This window comes from Scleropages formosus, chromosome 21 (assembly GCF_900964775.1).
Source record: "Scleropages formosus chromosome 21, fSclFor1.1, whole genome shotgun sequence".
NCBI classification, from domain to species: Eukaryota; Metazoa; Chordata; class Actinopteri; order Osteoglossiformes; family Osteoglossidae; genus Scleropages; species Scleropages formosus.
Window position 1 is genome coordinate 9,467,149 of NC_041826.1, and position 23,211 is coordinate 9,490,359.

The window sequence follows — 23,211 nt, forward strand, 5'->3', positions numbered from 1 at the left end:
TGAGATTACCTTAATTTGCTGCTACAGTGCTCACAGCGGAAACAGGCTTTATGGAAGTTTTGTGTATCTGCTGTCAGGGACTCCATCGGATAAACTCTCTTGCGACACACTGTGCACAGCTCCGATTCCGGAACTTGAATTTTCTGGGAAAAGGGATATCACAATTAGAATTGTAGCACGTTTTCAGGTAAAATGTGAAGAGATAACATTTCTCACATTTAAGTTAATAAACTAAGCTGTCGTCACCACTGAGCAGGGGTAATGTCACAGTTAAAAACACATTAAGAGTTATTTGTTAATGAAAACTATTCATCCAGGTCAAAGTGGGAGATGGAACTAATAATGTAAAATACAGGACCAAGCCTTCTTTTTGTATGATAATGACAGAGAATTTTTTTGTCATTATCCCCCAGTAGAGCTAGAGACTTTGCTGTGAGATTTTCAAGACTATTAATGGGTTAGGAACACATTTTTATGGGAGTTTCAGAAACAAGACAGAATGAATTAAAAGACAAAATGAACTGTGGTGCAATGGGAGCTCATAAAAACACGTGTATCCTTAAAATGATTTTTTTTTTTCTGGATGTTTTGTTGAGTACAGACTGGAAATAATATCTTTTTCTGTTTGTACTTTGCATTAATTATTTTTCTATGCCATTTTATGCCCTTAAATGGGGTTATTTGATAGTAACACAGCAACACAGTTTGTCAACACTGTGCCAGCTTATCTGTTGCATTTTGCTGCAGGAATGTATCGTGACAGTCCCGTCATGAGCCATATTGCATTCTTTTGCGAGCAATTTTAGATAAAAACTTTTTCAAATAGTTATTGAAGGAAACAACATGATTATTTGCAGGGTTAAGATAACTTTAACTTGCAAAGCACAAACTGGGCATGCATGCTCTCAGGAAAATGAAGGAGCAGCAAGGTATTCAGCAAGTACAGCCTATGGGTATTAGCTTGGTGCGCTGTAAACCAAATATAGAATTACTCTGTCAAAACTCTGTGATGCTGCAGCCACGACTCAGAGGTGGTACATTGCTGCAACATTACGTATAAATATTACATCAAACACACAAATTGACATTGTCTTTGCCCTTTTTTCTCCAAATTTACACATGGAGGCACTAGAGAGCTATTACAACAGAATACCACTCAATGGAAATTATTTTTATTTACACACTGGAACTTGTCCAGCATCACTGCAATTGTACCACAGTCCTTTGACTTACCAGTTTTAGCCAAAATGGATCAATTTCCCCTTCACTATGTAGAAGTTTTGCTGTTTGAAAACATTTGTCTTGTATTCACGTCTTGTATAATGTATTTTGCAGAACTTAAGAGACTGAATATGTTATTTAGGTGTCACTGTGGTTTGGAAGCTATGAGATGAAATGTAAAATTTCAGTCCAAGGAACTTTCAGTAAAACATGTTGCAAGCTGAAGACTTTATGCACGCAGAGACTTGTACAAAATGCACAGAACACACCATTTCTACACTCCCCTCTTCATGCTGCACATGCTGCACTCGTTTACCAGTCAGGACTGTTTCCTCGTGGTGTAACGTAATCTGTGAATTGTCCTGCGCCAAAGTGCTGCGGTCGAGACTTCCGAAGACCTGCTCGCCCACCGCTTTTGTTGAATGGATGATCTTCAGCAGGTTCTCTGGACAGGCCTCTGGGCAGTTCTCCAGCACCATGGTTTTACATCTTACCGCATCTGCATATGAGAGAGGACCGCGGCAGGGGGAAATGCTGTCCGAATGCTGGGAGATAGCTGTGCTGCTGAAACCACTGATCACGAGGCCGAAGTCATCGATGTTCGAGAAATGCTCTTTGACAAATCTGGACTCTGAAGACTCAGTTGGTTGTGTGAGTTCTTCCTGCTCCAGTCTCTTACGAATGGGGAGCGGAGAATGTCTGGAGGCCCTCTGACACCCACAGCCCTGCTCCGAACCACCCTTAATGCTTTCATTCTGGATACGACCCTCCTTATCTGGGTGATGTTTCTCCTCATTTGCATGGGAACTTTGCTCTGTCGCTTCAAAAATGCTCTTAATAGCTTTAAAGTCGAGAGCCGGCATTTCTTCTGCTTTACTGATCTTTTTGCTCTCCTTAGCATCTGTCTCTTCGGCGTCACTCTCCGCTCTTTCGGTAATGACAATAGCTTCTTTCCTGACATAAACCTTCTGTTCGGGAGATTCAAATTTGTGAACAAGTCCTGACAGGTCAACCCTTGGGAGTTCCTCTTTTTCTTTTTGTTGTGCTTCAGTTTCAGTCTCCTCCGTGTCTGGGCCCAAGCGCTCTGGGATGCGGATTGGATTCTTGCGTGCATAAGTCCTGTTCACCTCTGCCTTTTGAACCTCTTCGAAGAACTCCCGTCTGTCTTTCACTGTCGTCATCTCTGGCGACGCTCCAGAAATTTCTGAGGGGTCTGCAGCTGTCGTCTCATGAAACGATGATGAAAGTGCAACCATTTCGGATTTTTTGTCACAGATCTGCGCATCTCGCAGTGCTGGAACGGGGGAATCTGTATGGGTGCACTTAGATGTCATGTCCTTCAGGTGAGACAATGTCTCAGACTGGTGGAAAGTTTGAGAGCAGGTGGCCTTATGTGTGCCACGTGTGGCTGTCTCGGACTTGTGTGGTGGAGGTGTTGGGGTAGTCGCTGGCCTGTCCATTTGTACATGTGAAGGGGCCGTCAGCGTTTGGGTGGACTCTGCTGTTTTCAGTGTGGCAGTCAGCAGTGATGGTGAGGGCTCTCTGGCACCAGCTGGCCTTACCTGAGTCACCTCCTGCTTTCTAATAACGTGCGTGGCTTTTTTTCCTTCTGTAAGTTTTGGCTGATTTTTTACTTTTATACATTCTTTGTTCATTTTAGGCGGTGTTGGTGCAGTTTGAGAGTTGGGAATCTTTTCTGCTATGGATGCAGCTTCTGGCTTCTGCACGGTACCAACAATTCCCTCTAAGTATGCAAGCTTTGCTTCTGTTAAATTTCTCAGAAATATGATTACCTCTTTGAGCTTTTGCACATTGTGCTCATCTGCAGCTTCATCTAAGTCCCTCTTTTCCTCAGGACCAAGCAACCATTGAGGGATTTTCCCAAGCAGCCTCTTCACTGTCTTGTGATCACATTTTCCTGATGCTGCCTGAAGTTCCTTAATGTCAATCAATAACTGATGCATTTCGTCAAAGTTTTGTACTTCTATGTTTGCTGTTGAAAACTGAGCAGATTGCTTTTGCACTGATGTGTCTGTCTTATTCCCGTGCGCTTGCTGGGATTCACCATCTAATTTCTCTTTCATTTGCTGCTTTGCTGTCTTTTCTTTTTGTTTTTGAGAACATTTGACTGTCTTCTGGATTTCAGATATTCCCTGGTGTTGGGAAATCTCCTGAATTTTGTACTCAGTGATAACCGCTTCTTCATGAACCGCAGCCTTCTTCTCTTGAAGGACCTGTTGAGTCTGCATCACTGACAGCTCTTCCTCTTCATGAGTCCCTTTTGGCTTTGACTCCCATTGGGCTGCTTTCTCCTTCTTTGACTTGTGCTTTTTTTTCTTCTGGATCTCTGATTTACTTTCCTTGGAAGATACAGCCTTCTCAATTTGTTTCTCTTTCTCTGCTTGTACCCCCTTTTTTTTGTATGTCTGCCCACGGTTTATTTCCATTTTAGTACTTTCTTGAGCCATCTTGATATCACGCACCACTGAAACATCTTCTTCCTTTATTTCATTTCTTACTTCTTTGTGGACTTGGATTTTGGCTGTCGCTGCAGAATGTTTGTCGTGTTTGTCAATCTTTTCTTGTTTTTGCATCCCATTTTTTTCAGCTTTTGGTTCCACTGTGTGTTTCGCCTTGAAATTTGGTGTTCCTTCATTAGTTTTAGTAGGCTTGGTGGGACTCTCCCCCTTTCCTTCTAATGCAAATCTATCATTTTTCTTACAATTTGAAATTGTGATGGAATGAGCACTTATACTCGTAATATTTTTAAAACTCTGGACGATATTCTCTTTAACAAGTTCTGTTTCTGGAATGCTTTTCAAAACATTTTCTAGTTTTTCAACTGCAGTAGACATGACCATCTTGCCAGGTAGCTGAAGTCCTTCGAGGTTAGATGGACTTTTTGCAGAAGAATCTAATGCAACCTGTTGTCTAATACAAGAAGCTTCATGACTTATGTAACTCCTGGACATAGCCTGTTGCTGAACGGAGCTCTCTACTGAAGTCTGTTTAGAAGAGCTGTCTTTTGTAGAAGATTCAGAAGCAGGGTGCTTAACAATAAAAGGCTTGCTTAATGGAATCTTTGACAATTTTTGCAGTGTTGACTGATCATGTTCTGCTCTATCCATTACAGTTTTGAAGACTTCCTTCTCAGGTTTCTGTAGGGCTGCTTCAGACAACATGGGCTCATCTGGTGCTTTCTTGGTCTTGTCATCTTTGACAGTTGCTTCAGATTCAGCATTTTCACTTGCATCTGTACAAGAAAAGGTGATTAAAGGTGAGGGACCTGTCTTTTTGTCAGTCTCTTCTCTTTGTTTTCTGTAACTTTCTTCTGCAATCATCAGTGGAGTTTTGAATTTCCTCACGTATGGTTTTGGTTTTATCTGGGAGGGCTCAACAGCAGGCATGGGTAGTTTAACGGGTGCAATGAATTTCTTCTTGGGCAGGCTGGGTGATTCCTGTGTCGACCTCGGCAACGTGATGCCAGGTGGAATTTGCTTATTTTGTTCTGTGGTTTGATGTTCTTCCAATAGCTTTGGTGGCTGAAGTTTTGGGACCTTATACACTGGATCTGTATTAACTGTTTTTTTAGGTGTTTTGTCTTGTTTTTCATTTAAATCAATCACAGGTCTAAAATTAAGCTTTTTCTGCAATGGTGGAGATAGGGGCATTGAGGGTGGAGGGGGAGGAGGTGGAAGAGGGAAATGGTCGCATTCAGATACCAGGGCTTCAACAGGTGGTGAAGGTGGAGGGGGAGGAGGAAGGTCACACTCCTGTCTCATGAGAGATGGGTGTGGAGACACCTGACACTCATATTCTGCTATAGGTGGAGGTGGAGGAGGAAGAGGAAGTTCAGGATTATTTAACAGAGGTGAGGGAAGCTGTGGTGTTTGGAGACATTTGTTTGGTTCTCCCTGAATGTGCACTTTGACATAGCCCTTTCTGCTTGCATCAAGATTGCGGAAATTTGTCTTCACTTCCTGTTTCTTAGTGATCACTTTGGGCTCTGTAATTGCAGTTTGCACCTGTTTAACATTAGCACTCTCATGTATATGTTTTGTCGTGATAGTAATTTGTGATGCGTTTCTGTTCACTCCAGCAGCTTTTGTCATTGTGGTTTTCAATGTGTCAAAAAGATCCTCCTGAGCTGAACAGCTACCCTTCTCAGATTTAATGATTCTCTGCTTCTGCATTCCATTGCTTAGAGATAAATTTTTAACCATTGGCACAGATTTGATGCTGTTTTTTGTTTCGGCCTTCATTAGACATTTTATAGAGCCCTTAACATCACCCTTTAGCACATCTTCTTTTTCAGGCTGAGTTTGCTCCTGTATGTCATATAGTGATTTAATAGAAGTTTTTACATCCCCCTCTATACTAGGTCTGCGCTGCATTTTGGGGGTAGTTGGTGTTTCCAGTAATAACTGTATGGTGCCTTTGATATCCCCCTGCTCACTCACTTGATGTTGATAGACCTTCTTTTCATTAGAAGCCTCTCGTAATCCCTGGATTGCAGTCTGAATATCACCTTTCACGATTTCCACCTTTTCAACCTCTTTTACAGCCTGCTGGGCCTGTTCCAGGGTCTTCAGGGTTCCTTTGATGTCACCTGGTACTATGTCCCCAATGACAATTTCAGCTTTTGCTGTTGTTGATTCTTCCAAGGACTTAAGTGCTGCTTTTATGTCACCCGGGACAATCTCTGGCTTTTCAGCCTTCTTGAGCTGATTGTGGGCCTCCTCCAAGGACCTCAGGGTGGTGTTTATATCGCCTTTCACAACTTCCTCTTTCTCAACCACAGCTTTCTGATTGATGGCCTGCGTTAATGAGTGCAAGACTGATTTCAAATCCCCTTTCACAATCTCCACTTTCTGCACATTATTGGATGAAATCTCTGACTGGTTGCTGAACCCATTCACTATTTTGTGCACGTCACCAGGGATGATGTCTTCCTCAGCCACAGTCCGTCCGAATTGAAGCTGATTCCTTCTCAGGATGAGTTTTGTTCCTTCTATGTCACCACCAATAATCTTCTCCTTTCCTTCCTTCTCTGTAAGCATCTCATCAGAGTCTGCCTGGAGCTGTTTTAAGTAGTCAAGTGCACCAGACTCTATACAGGTTGAATAAAAACTTACATTTCCTCTTTCTGTCTCACCTACTTTTATCCTCACGAGTTGTTCTGTACCAGATGGGTGCGACAGAAGTCTGTGTAGCGTACCCCTCACGTTGCCTTGTATTATATCCTCTTTATCAACAGAAGTGCTTTCTTCTTTATTGAGGAGTGAATATATAGTCATTCTTACATCCCCTTTTTCATCTTCCTGAATGAGTACTCCACGTTTGACTGACCCCTCATTTTGTAGTAGATTGCTAATAGCCTCCTGGATATCTCCTCTGATGATTTCCTCCTTTTCTACATTCATCTTCATTTCCTGGTTGAACAGCTGTTTCAGTGTTGCACTGATGTTGCCCCTCTCCTCCTTATCTATAATTATGCCTTTCTCAACAGTATCCTGTTGGTTCAGCAGGTTCATCATTATATTTTTCAGATCCCCTCTGACGATTTCTTCCCGTTGAATTTCTGGTATTTCTTGATTCATAAGCTTGTACTTTGCCATTCTGATATCCCCAACCTCATCTGCCTCTATGATTATGCCTTGTGAATCAACCACTTTCTGACAGTACAGCTCTTCGAGGGTCTCTTTGATACTTTTACCTATGACTTCAGCCTTCTCAACCCTGCTCTCATTAAACTCGTGAAAAGGAGTTGTTTCAAAAAGCCAAGCTGTCGTTTTTACGTCAGCTTGAGGAATCTCCTCGCGAGTAATTGTGTCATTTATTTCATCTTTTTCTTTTATGCTATCAAGGGCTTGTTTTTCGAAAAGCCACACAGATTGCTTAACGTCTCCCTTTAACACCTCTTCTTTCTTTACCATTTCTATGTCGTCATACTCGGCGCCTTCACCACGAAGCTTATCAATTGTATGTGTTTCAAACATCCAGGTAGCAGTTCTAACATCACCTTTCTGTATTTCACTCACATTAACAGTTCTTATGGTTTTTTGTGACATGTCATCAGACTCAAAACGTTGTTTATTCATCTTAACATCACCCCCTTTAATGTCATCCACAGTTTTAACCATACCTTTCATGTCTTCAGAAATTTGATCAAGTGGCTGTGTTTCAAATCTCCACCTGGCTGAAGTCACATCCCCTTTCTGAATGTCTTCCTCGGTGACACCTTTAATAATGTAGACCTCATCTGTGTCTTTTATGGAATCGAGAGGTTTGGTTTCAAAAAGCCACCTTGCACCTGACACGTCTCCTCTCACAACCTCCTCCTTGGTGACAGTGGTAACCTCATGAAAATGACCTTCTTTGTCTCTAATGGCATAAAGTGGCTGAGTTTCAAACATCATTGTGTAGTTTTTCACATCTCCCTTTTCTGTTTCTTTTGGTATAACAGACTGAAAATTTGAAGTATCTGTTTCAGAGGACTCCTCCTGAATTTTGTCCAAAGAGAAGGTCTCAAAAATAAAACGACCTTTGTCCACATTGCCTCCTTGCACATCAGTCACAGTACGGGTATCTTTGGGTTCCTCTGAATTTTCTCGAATGGCATCTAAATGATGGTTTTCAAATAACCATGTGCAGCTAATAACATTTCCTTTTTGAATATCCTCTGCCTGACAAGTTTTTAACTTTTGCATAGTTTCCACAGAGGATGAGGTCATTATATCAGAGGCCTGATTTTCAAAGATATACTTCATTCTAGACACATCTCCAGACTGAATATCTATCTCAGTGACTCTCTTAAAAGCATTAACCTCCTCCCCTCTGATATTTTCAAGGTTCTCTGTCTCAAAAAGGAAACGAGCCATCTGAACATCTTTTCCTTGGACATCACCTTGTTTTACTGTGCATGTTTTTATAACTGTCTCAGAGTCATCTTTGATAGTGTCGAGTGCCCGTGTCTCAAAAAGCCAAGTGCAGGTTTTTACATCTCCCTTTTGAATGTCCTCGGTCTCTGTTTCGCCTTTTGCCTCTCCTTTTTCATACAGAACATCCATGGGCTGAGTCTCAAATAACCACGTGCATGTTTTAACATCACCTTTCACAACATCAGTACTTGCCTTTTTCTCACCCTCCTCATCTTCAGTATTGTTGTAATGTCTAATAGAATCTAGTGGCTGTGTTTCAAAAAGCCACTTGGCCGTTTTTACATCACCTGACTGAACCTCCTGCTTAGAGATTCCTTTAATAATCTGGAACTTAGTTATGCCGTCATCAAATTGATCAATAGGACATGTCTCAAACATCCATTTACAACTTCGGACGTCTCCTTTTACTATTTCCTCTCTTCGCACAGTTCTCACCTCATGATAATTTCCAGAGCTGTCCTGCATGGCATACAATGGTGCGGATTCAAAATAAACTTTGTTTGATTTCACAGCGCCACTGGTTACACCCTCAACTTGAATTTTTTGAATGTCATTACTTTCACATAAATCAATTGCTTCAAAGATTTCCCTGTAGTTTGTCACATCTCCTCTATCGAGCTCTTCAAGGTTCACGGTTCTTATTATCTCCTTTTTCTCTTCCCTGATGTCCTCAAGTGGTTGACTTTCAAAGAGCCACCTTTGACGTCGGACATCAACCCTCTCCTCTTCCGATATTGGTGCTTTTTGAAGTTTACCAACTTCGTTTAATTCTTTCAGACCATCCTGTGGGAAAGTTTCAAAAAATTGTCTTGCTGATTTCACATCGCCCCCAATAATTTCATCCACACAAACAGGCCTTTCATATGCGTTATTGTTTAAACTGTCCATTGGCTGTGTCTCAAACAATGTGCAATGCATACGGACATCAGCTCCAATGACAACTTCCTTCTGAACAGGATGGGTCTCCCATTCGTCAGTATTTATAGAATCCAATGTTTTGGTCTCAAAAAGCCACCTTCCCCTGTTTGCACCACCCTGATAATTTTCCTCCATAGACACACCACAAATTAGTTTCATCTGAGCAGGATCCTTGTTGATCATGTCAAGTGGCTTAGTTTCAAAAAGCCAACGCGAGGTTTTGACATCGCCTTTTTCAGATTCCTCTCTGTGCACAGTTGTTACCTCTAGCATTTCACCCAACTGTCCCCTGATGACACACATAGGCAGGGTCTCAAACATCTTGGTAGTCATCTTAACATCTCCTTTAATCTCTTCAACTTCTGATTTCAAATGAAGGAAATGACCTTCATCAATGGTCTCTGTGTGGCCCAGAGAGTCAAGGTGCTGGGTTTCAAATAAATACCTGGCAGTTTTGACATCACCTCCAATTACATCATTTGCACAGATAATTGTGTTCTGCTCCTCATTTTGGTAGATCTTGTTGAAAGAATCTAAAGGTTGTGTTTCAAAGAGCCAGGCAGCAGTGCGAACGTCTCCTCTTGCCAACTCCAGTGATTTTCCCCTGCATTCAGCTGAGTCTGGGGTATGTGTGCCCAGTGAATCTATTGGTTGTGTCTCAAACAGCCATGCTGTGTATCTGACATCATTCCCTGATATAATTTCCTGTTGGGCAATGTTTTTAATGTTGTCTTCATCTGGAGAATAGTCTTTTATTGAATCCAAGGGTTTGTTTTCAAACATCCAGCGCATAGACTGCACCTCTCCTTTGAGGATCTCATCCCACTCCATGTACTCTCTTTCTGGGCTCAGACACTTGCTTGGACTGCTCCCAGAGTTCTCAAAAATATATCTCGCCTGATGGACATCTCTGGTAACTCCTTCATAATTCTCCAACTGAGTTCCCTCAATTACACCACTGAAAAAGTCCTTCTCCAGACTCTTCCGGACATCTGGGTGGATATGTTTATACAGGCGTTTAAATTCATAGAGGTTTCTCTGCTTAGTGTACTGCTCTTTACTGACCACATGTTTAGGTGGATAGATCATTTCTGGTGGCTCAGGGGAACAGCAGTGTTCTGCAACATCTGAAGGAATCTGCAGTAAATCAGAGGGTGGGGAAGGAAGGTGCTCCAGACCCCAGCAGGCAGTGGCAGAAACTGCTCCATCCATATCTCTGATCATGGATGAGGGGTCCTGTATTCTTTCTGTTGCAGCTTTAGATGACAGATTTACTCCTGAAGCCCACTGAAACTGGTTGAAATCATGATCAATCTTTTTATGGAGAAAAGAATAACAGTTGTTCCCATCAGCATCTACCAATGGCACCTTTCAACATAAATTGTTTAAACTATTGTTCTTTTATTATCCTTCTAAAACTAAAATGCCCACTCTTCAAGAAAGCTACAGCTCAAAGATTTCAGGGCTGCAACTTTACATTAACTATTCATAGAGCAATTGAAAACAGGAATTTAAAAGAACAGTGTTATTATATTTCAGAGGTACTGAAATACAAACAATGAAAAAGAGAAAACAAACCAAAGAAAACTGAAGGCACATAAAAGAAAATGTACATTATTATGTAAAGTGTATAAATGTGTCCTCTTGAGTAGACTGTCAAACAGAATGGTGTTGATGTTTGTGCTTTATCTAAACCTAATACACACATCTATTTAAGCAACCAGGGTATAAGAAAATAAATACTAAACGATGTACAGATCAATACGAAGAAAAGACAAAATAATTGACTTAATAGTGAACCAACAATTAAAACAGCTTTGCATATTAGCTTTTGTTAAGAAAGATCTTAGAGAGGTCATAAAGATGACAATGTATCAACAGATGTGTATTATGTATTCTGTAAAAACAAATTAATAGTGCTGTTATGAAGTGCTTCATGTGTTGTAGAAATAACGCTAATATTCAGTTAAATACCTTAATTTGCTTGGTTGGTGTTGCCTCTTCAATAGTCTTTTCAAATTGCTGCTTCAGTGCTTGAGTAGAAAGCTTTGGAAACTCCTCTCCTGGAAGGAACAATCGAGATTTGCTTTATTAATAGCTGTTCCATGTATTTTGAAATGTACGATAAAATATTTGCGATGTAGATAAATCTGACAGCACAACTCATTTGCCAATTTCTAAGTTCACCTGTGTTTGCAACAATGAATTTGCTATTTTTACAGTGTTAGTGACTGAAGTTCGTATCATCAGTGCCATATTGAGGTAATCCTCGACTTATGACAAGGTTCCATTCCAAAAATCTCTTTGTAAGTTGACTTTGTTGTAAATCCTTTTACAAAATTATGTAAATCATAAAGGTGTATAAAGAACATTCATGCATAGCCCTGTTCTATAACAGGGCCTGATTATATTTTTTACTACTCGCACATATTATTCATTTTAAAGTAATGCTAATATGCAATAATAATGATATAAATGCAATACAATGTTATATTTTCATGCTGTACTATTACTTTAACTTTCATTTCAAAATTTGTTTTCTTTCACTTTTTCTTTTCTGCACCAATAGAATGTTCACTTTTTTACTTTCTAGGTATAGTTAAAAAAAGTAACTTGAAGGGAATCACAAATACAACTTTCCGTATATAAGTCACCTTTGTAAAACACAGTCTCTGAGCGAAAGACTGAGACAATAACAAATATGGTGCCTTGCACGAGCTGTTGATGCAGATGGAGCGGTCGTCGTTAGACATTGTGACCATTCCCGGGACTCAAAAATTATATAATAAGATTGATGGGATGGTCATCATAAGTCCGGATTGTCATAAATTGTGTATGTTGTAAGGTCAGGACTGCCTGTATAGTTTGTGGCAGAAACAGTGTGTCACTTGACCAATTTTCTCATTTTCCCAAACCAGAAATGGTACATTGAAATTTCATTCCCCGTGATATTTTGTTTCAGAACACTGAAACTCAGATTGAATTAAGGTAACATTTTTATCTTAGAAAACATTTTTAATATAAAAACACCTAAATATCTGTGCATAAACAGAAAACTCTCTTACATATAACCATTCATTTATTTGCTTGCTTACTTGCTTAAATTAGTTAATTTTGGCCAATATCATAATACCATACCTGTTTCATTGTAGTGGTTTTCATAGTTGGCCATGTTGCTCTGGTGGAAACTTGCATTATGGGACATCTGTAACAAAATCCATTGTAACATTACCATAGTACTACACTGGATGAATACCCAACCTACATGCCTTTACATGGTTAGTTTTTTGCTATCTTCAGAGATTTATTTTCCCAGACTTCTTTCACAAAATTTCTTTTCTGCCTGTTGGATTCACTTTGCCTCCTTTTATGAGGCACCCTAAAGAAGACTGCTTTTGCTTTTTACCATTTTCATGCTATTCATTGAGCTTCTTCTCATCAGATCTACTTCCACTCTCCTGACTTTCAGACACCTTTTCAAGACCCGCCTTTTCAAGTGACTCAGTGGGACTGTTCGACCTCAGCTCAACTCAGCGGATTTTATCTAACACCCTGTTATTGTTCATGTTAATAGGTTCATAGTAGGTAGGGTAAGTTCGAGTAATAACAACCTTTTGTGTGTTTTTTACTCTAAGGAAGGGTATAGACATTTACCACTGCCTTCTTCCACACATCTGTTTGTATCATAAATATGTAAAGATGTCAACTGCACACAGCCCAAGTCTATGTCTGCATACAGCTCAGACACTATAAGGCACTATAAGACACCATAGTTACCTGCTGCACCACTGCGCAGGTAAGAGGTCTGCAGGTTCTTGAAAATCTTGTGCTAACTAAAACATTGTACGTGCTTATCTTGTCTCAAACTCAGTTTCTTTAAAGCAGAAATGTATAAAATCACAAAATAGAGAAATGCCTAGGACAAAAGTGTCATCCATAAAAATAAAAATATAATTGGAGATTAATGATACTTTCAAGAGATTTTTAAAGACGTTTAAAGATCTCGTTAAACTCCTCATAGGCAAGGTTCGACGAATATTTCGACCATATTTGAAAAGGTCCTTATTGCGAAGTGTCTCTGAGGAGAACCGTACTTCTTTAAATGCCCCATTTAATCTTGAGGAGATCTTAACCCAGTTGTCCCCCTGACACTTGGACAAATTGGGCTCTGGTAATAGGTATCTAAGGAATGGCAGACATATGATATTTAGTTGCAGATCAAACGGTGGTAAGTTTTGACCTTGTAAGACAGTGGTTTTCAACCTTTTTTTGGAGAGCGCACCCTCAAATCATAGATCCTATTTTTGTGGGTGCTGTCAGTGGCACCTCAGGCTGACATGGGACCCTGGTTGAAAATTAATGATATAAGAAATAGTCACGTGCAAAAGTTTGCGCACCCCTGGTCAAATGCCTGGTCAAATGCCTGACAGGTGCCCAAACTTTTACATACACCACATTTTATATTTTATTTTTTCCCAGTCTAGTACATTCAGAATTTACATTAGAGAAATATGATTTTATTAAATTTGTTTCCTGCAGGGGGGTGCGGTGATGTGGCAGGTTTGGCTGAGTCCTTCTCTCTGGCGGGTCTGGGGTTCGAGCCCTGCTTGGGGTGCCTTGCGGTGGACTGGCATCCCATCTGGGGTGTGTCCCTTCCCCTCTCCAACCCTGCACCCTGTGCTGCCGGGTTAGGCTCCAGCTCGCTGGAACATGCGGTTGTAGACACTGTGTGTGTGTGTGTTTCCTGCAGAGATTGCATTAACTTCTTTTCAAATAGAAAATCAACACCAGGGGTACCCAAAGTTTCAACAAAAAACCTGAACCTGTGAAAAAAAGAGAGTGGGTAAACCCAGTACCACACAGCTTCTGAGCTGCTCATTTAGGAGTAGCTTCAAATCCAGCTCAGGGTGTGTGGGGATTGCATGTTCTCATTGTGTCTGCAACCCCAAGACATCTGTGGAAGAATGTGGTGGTACACCACTTCTGTACCTTCTCTTATCAAGGAAATTATGGCAATGGCGGTTGTGATTTGTCACATGAGCCGTACACCCATCTCTCTGAATATCCAGGCTTACCTTCTCCTCTTGGGAAATTGAGACCTGTGGCGGAGATGGTCCCGTTTCCTTCTTCCTGAACGTCCCCTCTTCTGACACGCCTGGGGCTTCCTGTGTGACGGTGGACGGTGATTGTCAGATGCACACACAGACAAAGACACGGAGATGCACAGTCACACACTGCCACATATAGACACACAATCTCACGCAGGCACACAGATTCACAGCCACACACACATTCTTGCTTCTGACAGGTTATGCTTCCTTGTGCTCCGTCTGACTAATTAATGTTAAGGCGAAAACAGATAAAAAACGGAGAGACGCAGATAATAAAGAGACTTGGCAGAGCAAAATGGCATTCATCTGGCACGCAGAATACGATCATCTTAAAAGCTTGATGTCACTCAGAGAGTAAGCAACTTTTCGTTATTAATAAATTCATGCCCTAACAACTGCAGAGTGTAACTGAAGTGTTTGGATGCTGCGTGTTTGCGATCATCGTAATCCACATTTCTTACTCCACCACAGAACCACAAACTGTTGTAAACGTGCTGCAGAAAATGAAAAACTAATCACTGAGATACATGGAGGCAAACACGCTCGTGAAGGGAGCCTGAAGTCACTATGTCAGGGTTAGGGTTAGGGCCTCTTTCCGTTGCCCCGAGTTTTTAAACACTTGTTCGATAGACGTTTTTAATCATAAGTAAGACTGACTTGTTGTTTAGATTAAATTTATACCTCTTTCTCACAAATTAGCATCTAAAACAGGCATTTAGTTAAGCTCTATTTCCCAAGTCCCACCACTCTTCAGTATTCACTCGTGTGCCAGTTTACAGGCTCTCATACATGTCTATAATTTTTGGAGGCAGAATTCTCGCCGCATATTTGTACAGCTATCATAATGGATGAGCCGAGCGCACCAGAAAGACAGAGGTCCGACCACACCTTATTCCCTCCTCCCAGCGACATGCTCGTCTGCACCGGGCGGCCTCGCCTCCCTCCAGGCGTCATCTGCATGACAATCACACTCATTAATTACCTGTCCAGATCTGTGCTGGAAATGGAACTGGGTGACACCGCTCTGAGACGATGCAATTTCCTGGCTCTCAAATTGCTTCTTCACACTGGCTAGGCCCCCAGGCAAGGAGCAGGCCTCAGACTCCTCCAGCACCTAATGAAGCAACAAAAAGACCATTTGTGCGCTTTAGTTTAGATGCCATGAAAATCAGATTGCTGACTTTAATTGGACCCTTGTTTATATTTAGGCACTCAAAATGGAAAAATGGATATAGTGATTATTATTATTAAGCCAGAGCTTATCCAATGCATTTAGCCAAAGCAACTTACCAAATCTGGCACATTTTATACAGTGAGGTATTTTCCCTAGAGTGGCTTAAGGCAGGAACATTTCTGAAAGGTGCTACAGCAGTAGGAGATCTTGAACTAGTAACCTTCAGATTTCAAGAGCACATCTCTAACCACCACCATGGCTGTAAACACACAACTTAGAGGAAAATGTGACTTTACTTGGGGAGTTACACTGAGCGTAACAAGGCACAGCATTCCTGCAGTGGTGAATAAGGGTTTGACTGTATGATTCATGGTTTTAAGGATTACCCTGCAGGGGGCACAAGGAAGCTGTGCTGAGATAACTTAGCTCGTGCTGTGACCATCAGCCATCTTCCTCATTGTACAGGAAAAAAATAAAAAGTCCTTGAGAACAACCACAGTTATGGCTGTACGCATCAGATGGGAAGAGGGAAGTGATGTTCCTCTCAAACCCAAGAATAGTTTTTTCAAGCACCAGGATCCCCAACCAAGACAACACCACAGCAGCTCAAGCCATACAGAATGGTGTGGGATGAGATTGTAGCTCAGTATTAAATTCATACTGAACATTTTGTCCTTCTGTAATCTATGGAAATACGTGCCTGTCCATAGCTATCTTTGACAAAATATATTTATTATAATATCTGTGTCCACTGGAAGGCAAGAGGTGTTGAAAGGTCTAACATAAAATATAATGAATATTTGTCTGTATATGAAAAAGTAATCAGGATGTAAATGGTAAAATATTCAAATTTACCATGAATACCAAGCATTTTCAATGTTAGTAATGCAGATTTACCCAATTTTCAAAATAATGACTTTAACTAAAAAGCCAACCAGCTGGTGATAAAAACACAAATTTTCCCCCATTTATTGTGACTACAGCTTTATAATTATTCATTGTTACCATTTCACAGCAATTATAGAAGGAATAAGGGAACATTACAATCAAATATAACGGTAATTCGATTCTTTTAAAAAACAAATTCTCTCCCTGACTGCCTTTCAATGCATTTTAAACAGATAAGATAACCATACGGCTCTGCTGCTGCGATTGGGTTTGTCAGGGAACACAGGAGGCTGTTCACCACTGCAGACAGAATGTTAAAAAAACACTTTGTCAGGTTTTCAGATTGGTTTGGTCCGCTGAGTTGAATTGGGAAAAAAATGTTGCTTTTGCATTGTGCACACACTGAAAAAAGTGAGCCACAAAGCAAAACCAAATCGACCTTGATGTCGAGTGTTATTTATTTATATATTTATTTATTTATTTATTTATATATTTATTCATTTATTGCTGTTTGGAATGTGATGTAAACAGCACAATGAGGTGGAACATCAGTACAAAAGCATGGTGCTGGTCAGCATGACCACGGCAGAAGAAAAGAAGGGAAACAATATGTTTCCGTACACCCGCTGTTTGGGTGGAGTGCATGAGTATCTCTGTCATCTTCCTACTAGCATGTGTTTCAATAGATATCTAAGTGTGTCTAAGTGCAATAAAGAAGTGCATATTAATACCCATGGAAACTTACTAATATTGAATGCATTAGAGGGGGGTAAAAATTTTGGAAATACACATACATTTGCATAGCAGTTTCAGAGCTCTTACAGTGTTAGAAGTGCTGACACTTTCCTGCTTGGAGACGGCAGCCTGATATAAGGCCAAGCGTTCCTTAACCGAGACAGCCTCCAGGTCCTGCGGGTCCGCTGGGTCGTCACCGTTCTTCTGGCTCATGTCTTCCTCATAAAGTTTAGCCCTGGTCCTGCCCAAGCTGCCTGCAGCTAAAAAATAGGCACATTATTCCTTTGAAATGATGAGAAAACAATGAGCAACAGCAATACGATGAAATATCCAAGCACTTCTTATGAGTGGGTAGGCAGTTCAGCTCAGGGCAGAAGATAGAATCTGCCTAATGGAAAACCTCCAGTGGCCCACCACTGGCCCGCTTCCCTGAGAAACTGGTGCGGACCAGCTGCTGTCAAGCGAGGAGGATTTTTTAAACAGCTGGTCTGAGGACTTGATGAGGTCGAGTGCATCTGGGCCTGCGCACGCGACTGTGTCCGCCCCACGACCAGCCGCGATACATTTATTCATTTCGCAGATCCTTTCCAAACCGATATAAAACTGAGAATAAAAATTCTACACGGGAAACAAAAGCTGTGAAGAAAGGGATTTTTTTACAAGTTCTAGTGTTAAATTTGTCTAGTTAAAAAAAAACCATACTGTCATAAGTATGAGTTCCTGACATTTTAAACTAGATATAAATATGTGGCCTCCAAACTGTACTTTCTGAAAATAAGTAAAATGTCAGTTCTGACATACTTTTTCAGAAAAAATACCAAAAATGATAAATATAAAAATATACCCAGGGTATAGTTATACTGTACTGCCAGTCACAGTTTTTAAATATAGCCTAGGACCTTAGAAGGAATATTTATTCTTAGGCATCATGACTGATAGTTAGCTTTATATTACAGATCAGTTCAGTGTGCTGATATATGGCACACACATTTTATAGTCATTTCTTAGCATTGATCTTAAACTTTTTCCACACTGAGTCACACTATAAACTTATTTAACTTCTCTTGTAAAGGAAAGCATGCAGATAAACCTTACTACAATTTTATAAGATGAGGTCTATCCTTATGCTACAGGCTTTGTACCCAGGCTTTAGGTTCACTGATGTCTGAGCGTCACTCTCCACAATTCGGTTAAGAGCTTATTTCAGCGCTAGGGAGAATCTTATTTGTTCAAACTCAGAGTGAACTCAGTACAGATAAAATTTAACTTTTAAAGAGTTGGCTTAAGAGTGTTACTTTGACTGCGTACTGGACGGCGTACAGATCTATCTGTTGCCAAGACTGTTAAAAAATAAGGAACAGCGGTGTTTTTGAGCTCTGAAGCAGAGCTCCAATGGTGGACAGGTGGACATACAAACATTATACAACTCATCATTAATAAATAATCATTTGACAGAAAGAATTATTCAAGCTGACTCATATAGTCTCAAAAGGTAAAAAGTAAAATTGCATGGATATATAAACATGCCGGGGGGTGCGGTGGCACAGCGGGTTTGGCTGGGGCTTGCTCCCTGGTGGGTCAGGGGTTCGAGTCCCACTTGGGGTGCCTTGTGACAGACTGGCATCCCCTCCTGGGTATGTCCCTATGCCCTGTGTTGCCTGGGTTAGGCTCCGGTTTGCCATGACCTTGCTTGGGACAAGCTCTGTGTGTGTGTGTGTGTGTGTAAACGTTCCTATCTCACTTGAAACCTGCTTTTAAGAAACTGCAATTTTGATTAATCTGCCATATCTGTATACCTTACACCGCAAATAGGGTTTATAGCAAATTATTAACCTGCATTTATTTGATGCCTTTGTATAGTATTCTAGCTGTATCAACCATACCTTAATCAAGTGTACTACATTTTCGAACCACAAGGCAATGGCGCTAATCACTACATTACTTCACAAATTAAAGTAATTAAAATGGATGTGTTTATGAGTAGAAGTAATGTCATGGTCTGAACCGCTTGTCCCACACAGGGTCATGGGGAGCCAGAGCCTAACCCAGCAACACAGGACATAAGGCTGGAGGGGGAGGGAACACACCCAGGACAGGATGCCAGTCCATCACAAGGCACCCCAAGTAGGACTCGAACCCCAGACCTACCAGGGAGGAAGACCCGGTCCAACCCACTGTGCCACCACACCCCTGTTGGAAATGCTGAACAATATATGCGTCTTTAAATGTCTGAGCTTTGTCTTGGTATTTTTTCTGATATCTATGTTTTCTCTATTAATATCTTTTATGTAAATATTTTGCTGAGAAGCTCTGTCATTTTAAACAGTATTTTGCTATAAGATTCTGTATTTCTGGACAAAGACTAAAAAAATCCTATAATATTTCCCTCATTAAGGGGGAATTTAGTGAAATGTTGAGATATGGAACCTGCATTTAAATTAGTACTCTTGTATTGCATAATTTAAGTGAATAGTAATTGATTTGCTAAAAACGTGGCTTGGGGATATTACATGACTAAAGGTATAAAGAATTTTTTAAAGTGCACGTGTTCTTAAATATTGTGCCATAGTATGTAGGTTACATGTAAACGTGTGTTTTTTTCTCGGTGAGCACCTCTGGGGATTACATTTTCCGTGCCGGAAGTGTAGAGCAAGGTTGAAATTATAAAGAATTTATTTTTTTTTAAATTGTGAGCTCTGAAAAAACTACTCAGTGCTGCACCCGATTTAAATAAATCACATTTCCATTAGGCAAATAAGTTTCCTATAACTCCTTGTTCTGCCCATCTGTACATGAAGAAATACTGTAAGTAAGTTCTTCGGTGTAGTTATATTCTGATTAAACCTCAAGCATGGATACATCTCAGATATTGCTCTCCTGTCAGCACTGAAGAAACCACAGATTCGAGTTGTGGATGCTGTGAATGCAATTTCCAATAAAACCACTAGGACTAATGAAAATAATAAGGCTGGGATTATCAAAATAAATGTGTTAGTCTTTTGAAATCCCTTCCATTCGCATGAGCCGGGAAGGAGAGGAAGAACGTTCTGATTATGAAGTTTCGCTCCGAGGCATTTTTGCAAAGCCGTGCACCGGACCTGACGCTCTGACACATTCTTAGAGAGAAAGAAATGTATTGCAACGGGTACTAAATTTTGTTGTGACACAGCTTCATATGATTTGTGACAGGAGCCTGGCCCTTACATGCCTCATGATCAAATGATATTCCTTTTACTCACCTATTTTAGATTCTTAGTTATGGCAGGTATGTGTAAGTCTATCACGCTGTACAGTGGCAGTGAATGACGAGCTCAGCGAACGCCCAAAATAAATGCGGTTTTAGCCCCTCGGTCCTTTACATAGCCTACTGGTTTGGACATCTAGCGCCCAAACCGGTGAGAGAGTTCAACGTGAGTTTATAGGAGACAGAAATAAGATTCGTGCGAGCAGCAAAATTAGCAGCGTTAAATCGACTCGGAGAGTAAATGTTGGGGGAGCTCATTTGGTCCCCGAGTTTCGAAACGAACGGCCGCTTTTCCTCCGCGCGTGTAAATAGCTGAGACTATGTGCCTAAACAGGATGGACGTGTCATCGCTGGGAGCAGCGTGTAAAAGCGACTACAGCCCGAGCTCATGTAACACTTAGCCAACCGTGGCGCCAAGCGGGCTTTAAAAGTAAATCGGCCCCGTTCGAAAGTGCAGCGTCCGCAGAATGATATTTCCGGGGAAGCCGTAAGGAGAGGGTCGGAACCTCTCGGAAACGAAGGGTTTCTTTAGTCCGTTTTTGAACGGCTTGTACACCGGGCTCATTTCCTTCTGTCACTTCTTTTGCCTCTTCTGTGCACATCAGTCCCCGGCCTGCAGAGTGTTTTTCGCTTACGTTGCGGGGACATGCAAATGATGTACGGATTTATCCGGCACACTTTTAGTACTCTGTTCTTTTCATTGGAGCCGCAGATTTGGATAAACGTGGGCAGTTATGTAAGCAGTAACGCATAGCACAACTATACATATGTCATGGTATTGTGGGGAAAATACGTCAAGGGGCCGTTTACACGGCATATTGGAATGTAATTATTTCATAGAACAATTAGGCTAATTCGGTATCGTTCCTGTTAGTTTTTCATTGTTTTTTATTTTATGTATTAATCTACCTTTTTCCAAGCTGACTTTCAGCATTAGGTTTGTAAAATAAGTTGCTTCCAAGTATGTACCCATTTCTACCGCTGCGCGTTTTTACTGGGGCAATTCAGAGTAAATATCTGGCACAAGGGTATTGCAGCAGATGCAGGATTTGAGCAAAGAAATGTTATGTTACAACTCTATGTCGACAATCCTCATTTCTTCTACATTTATTTATATTCACATTTCCAGAAATAACAGAAAGAGATGCTTCTTTTAAATTGAAACAAAAAATCAACATTGTTAACGTAATACAAAGGCCACATGCATACTGCATTAGTATTCAGTCCTTACACAATCTGCGTCATGTTGCAGTTTTACTGGCCCCATTCTCCACAGAACCTCCAAAGCCATTCTGTCACACTAAGTAGGGCAGGACCCATAAACAGCTGGATGCAGGAGTGTGTGGACACACTGCAGCCCTTACCCAGTCTTTGGCTCTTCACCAACGTGTTGCCCTTGTGTTAAAATCCAGAGCAAAGGCCTTCGTGTCCCTTGCCTGCAGGGCGTCTTTCCACTACTTCAGGCGTCTAAGAGATGCATATGTTGGAGACCAGCTCCAGCAGCATGGGATCACATCTGTGTCCCCAGGCAGACGGGGATCGCTGGTTTTATTTTAGACCCCCTTGCAAAATGACAGGACCCAAGAGCTCTTTTTTTAGCAGGTAAAGTCTATATGCCCTTAAAATCTCTCTGCGGAGATGTACTTGAGAAGACTTCCTCCCGGAGCAGTTCAGACCCTGCCCCAATCCTTTACTAATTAATGAAATATGCTGAGCTTCAGCTCCACAGAAATCGCGTACCACCGCAATGTCGAATATTAATGCACGTCAAGGCAGAACTCAAATGCCGAATGTTAGTGAAATAACATGCAGGAACTTTTAATCCTATATTTCGTTTCACACATTTTAAGTATCAAAACATCTGAAATGTCAAGCAACCCAAGAGGGTTAACAGCAACCACTGAAATGTTTGGAATGATGCTGAAGAAGGTGGTAGAAGGTTCCATGAGATCATATGGTCCAGCCTTTGATCAAGTGTCACTGGTGACTGTGAAGCACAGCAGTTTCATGGCTTATACCTGGATATCCAGCCTGGGTACCTCCATCGGTTACCTCTACCTCTAGTGTAACACACTCTGTTTGGGCCCTGACACACAAACCTCCAGCACCCCTTAGTCCCTCCCCCCAGGAACACCAAATTCCTACTAACACTTCTCGACTTTAAAAGAGAGGGATGCACCGACCTTGTCGAAAGTGATGTAACTGTGGTACTATCACAGGTCCGACATCATTCACGCTTCGCATACGGAAGCCTAAATTACAGTCATGTTTGCTTACTCGAAACAGGAACCTACACAACGGTAGCATGAGGGAAAAAACAGTTTCACATCTTTCCTGCTGGCTTTTGGCCGGCACCACACGCACAGCGCATGAAAGCACTTACTATACTACTGTCATGCAGTATATCCTTAGATCATCTGCTCTTTCCACAAGATACATCCCTTCCCTTCAGCCTATCTGCTCTGATCACACAACACAGAGGTAATTAAAGTAGCGCAAGGGAGCAACTTTAGACATGTCTTTTCCTCTCTTCCTCTCTCTCTGGAAGATTAGAAATGACTTCCATGAGGCGCACAAGGCTTTTTACATATCACTGAGCATATGGCATGGGTGCAAGATCACAGGACCATGTAGAAGAGGAACTGTGCAGCACGAACAATATTCATCCAAGGGCATATACATAAAAGAACTGACGCAGGATTTAGAGCCAAGCTCCGCGAGTTTTTTTTTTGAGACACGTGGAGCAGACGGGCTGAGCGTTCCTGAGCGTGCAAGCAAACGGTTGGGATCAGGGCCACAATTACTGGAGGCATTGCGATTGCTGATGCTACTGACCTTCTTCGACTGCCAGGTCTCCCTGGAAGCTGGAGAAAACTCTTTACATAGGATGGTGGCCTCCAGCTGGATGAGCTCTTAAGGAAACCCGCAATGCCATCATACACTAAATGTCAGAATGGATATAGGACTCAGAAAAACACA

General features: G+C 41.3%; 1 protein-coding gene across 2 annotated transcripts in view; it reads right to left on the reverse strand.

The window, feature by feature from the left end:
• LOC108920353 (xin actin-binding repeat-containing protein 2-like) overlaps nt 1–23,211 on the reverse strand; it is a 42,845-nt gene that overhangs the window by 1,930 nt on the left and 17,704 nt on the right. The window contains exons 1-8 of one of the 2 annotated variants that reach the window (XM_018729056.2): nt 21,597–21,745; nt 17,076–17,248; nt 15,174–15,305; nt 14,156–14,245; nt 12,219–12,285; nt 11,055–11,143; nt 1,538–10,394; nt 10–143 (exon numbers count right to left, since the gene is read on the reverse strand). In XM_018729056.2, coding sequence (XP_018584572.2) covers nt 49–143; nt 1,538–10,394; nt 11,055–11,143; nt 12,219–12,285; nt 14,156–14,245; nt 15,174–15,305; nt 17,076–17,201 — 9,456 coding nt within the window. In that variant the 5' untranslated portion in view covers nt 17,202–17,248; nt 21,597–21,745 and the 3' untranslated portion in view covers nt 10–48. Of the gene's footprint in view, nt 1–9; nt 144–1,537; nt 10,395–11,054; nt 11,144–12,218; nt 12,286–14,155; nt 14,246–15,173; nt 15,306–17,075; nt 17,249–21,596; nt 21,746–23,211 lie in introns of those variants that run through there. The other variant, XM_018729057.2, reaches the window with a different exon arrangement.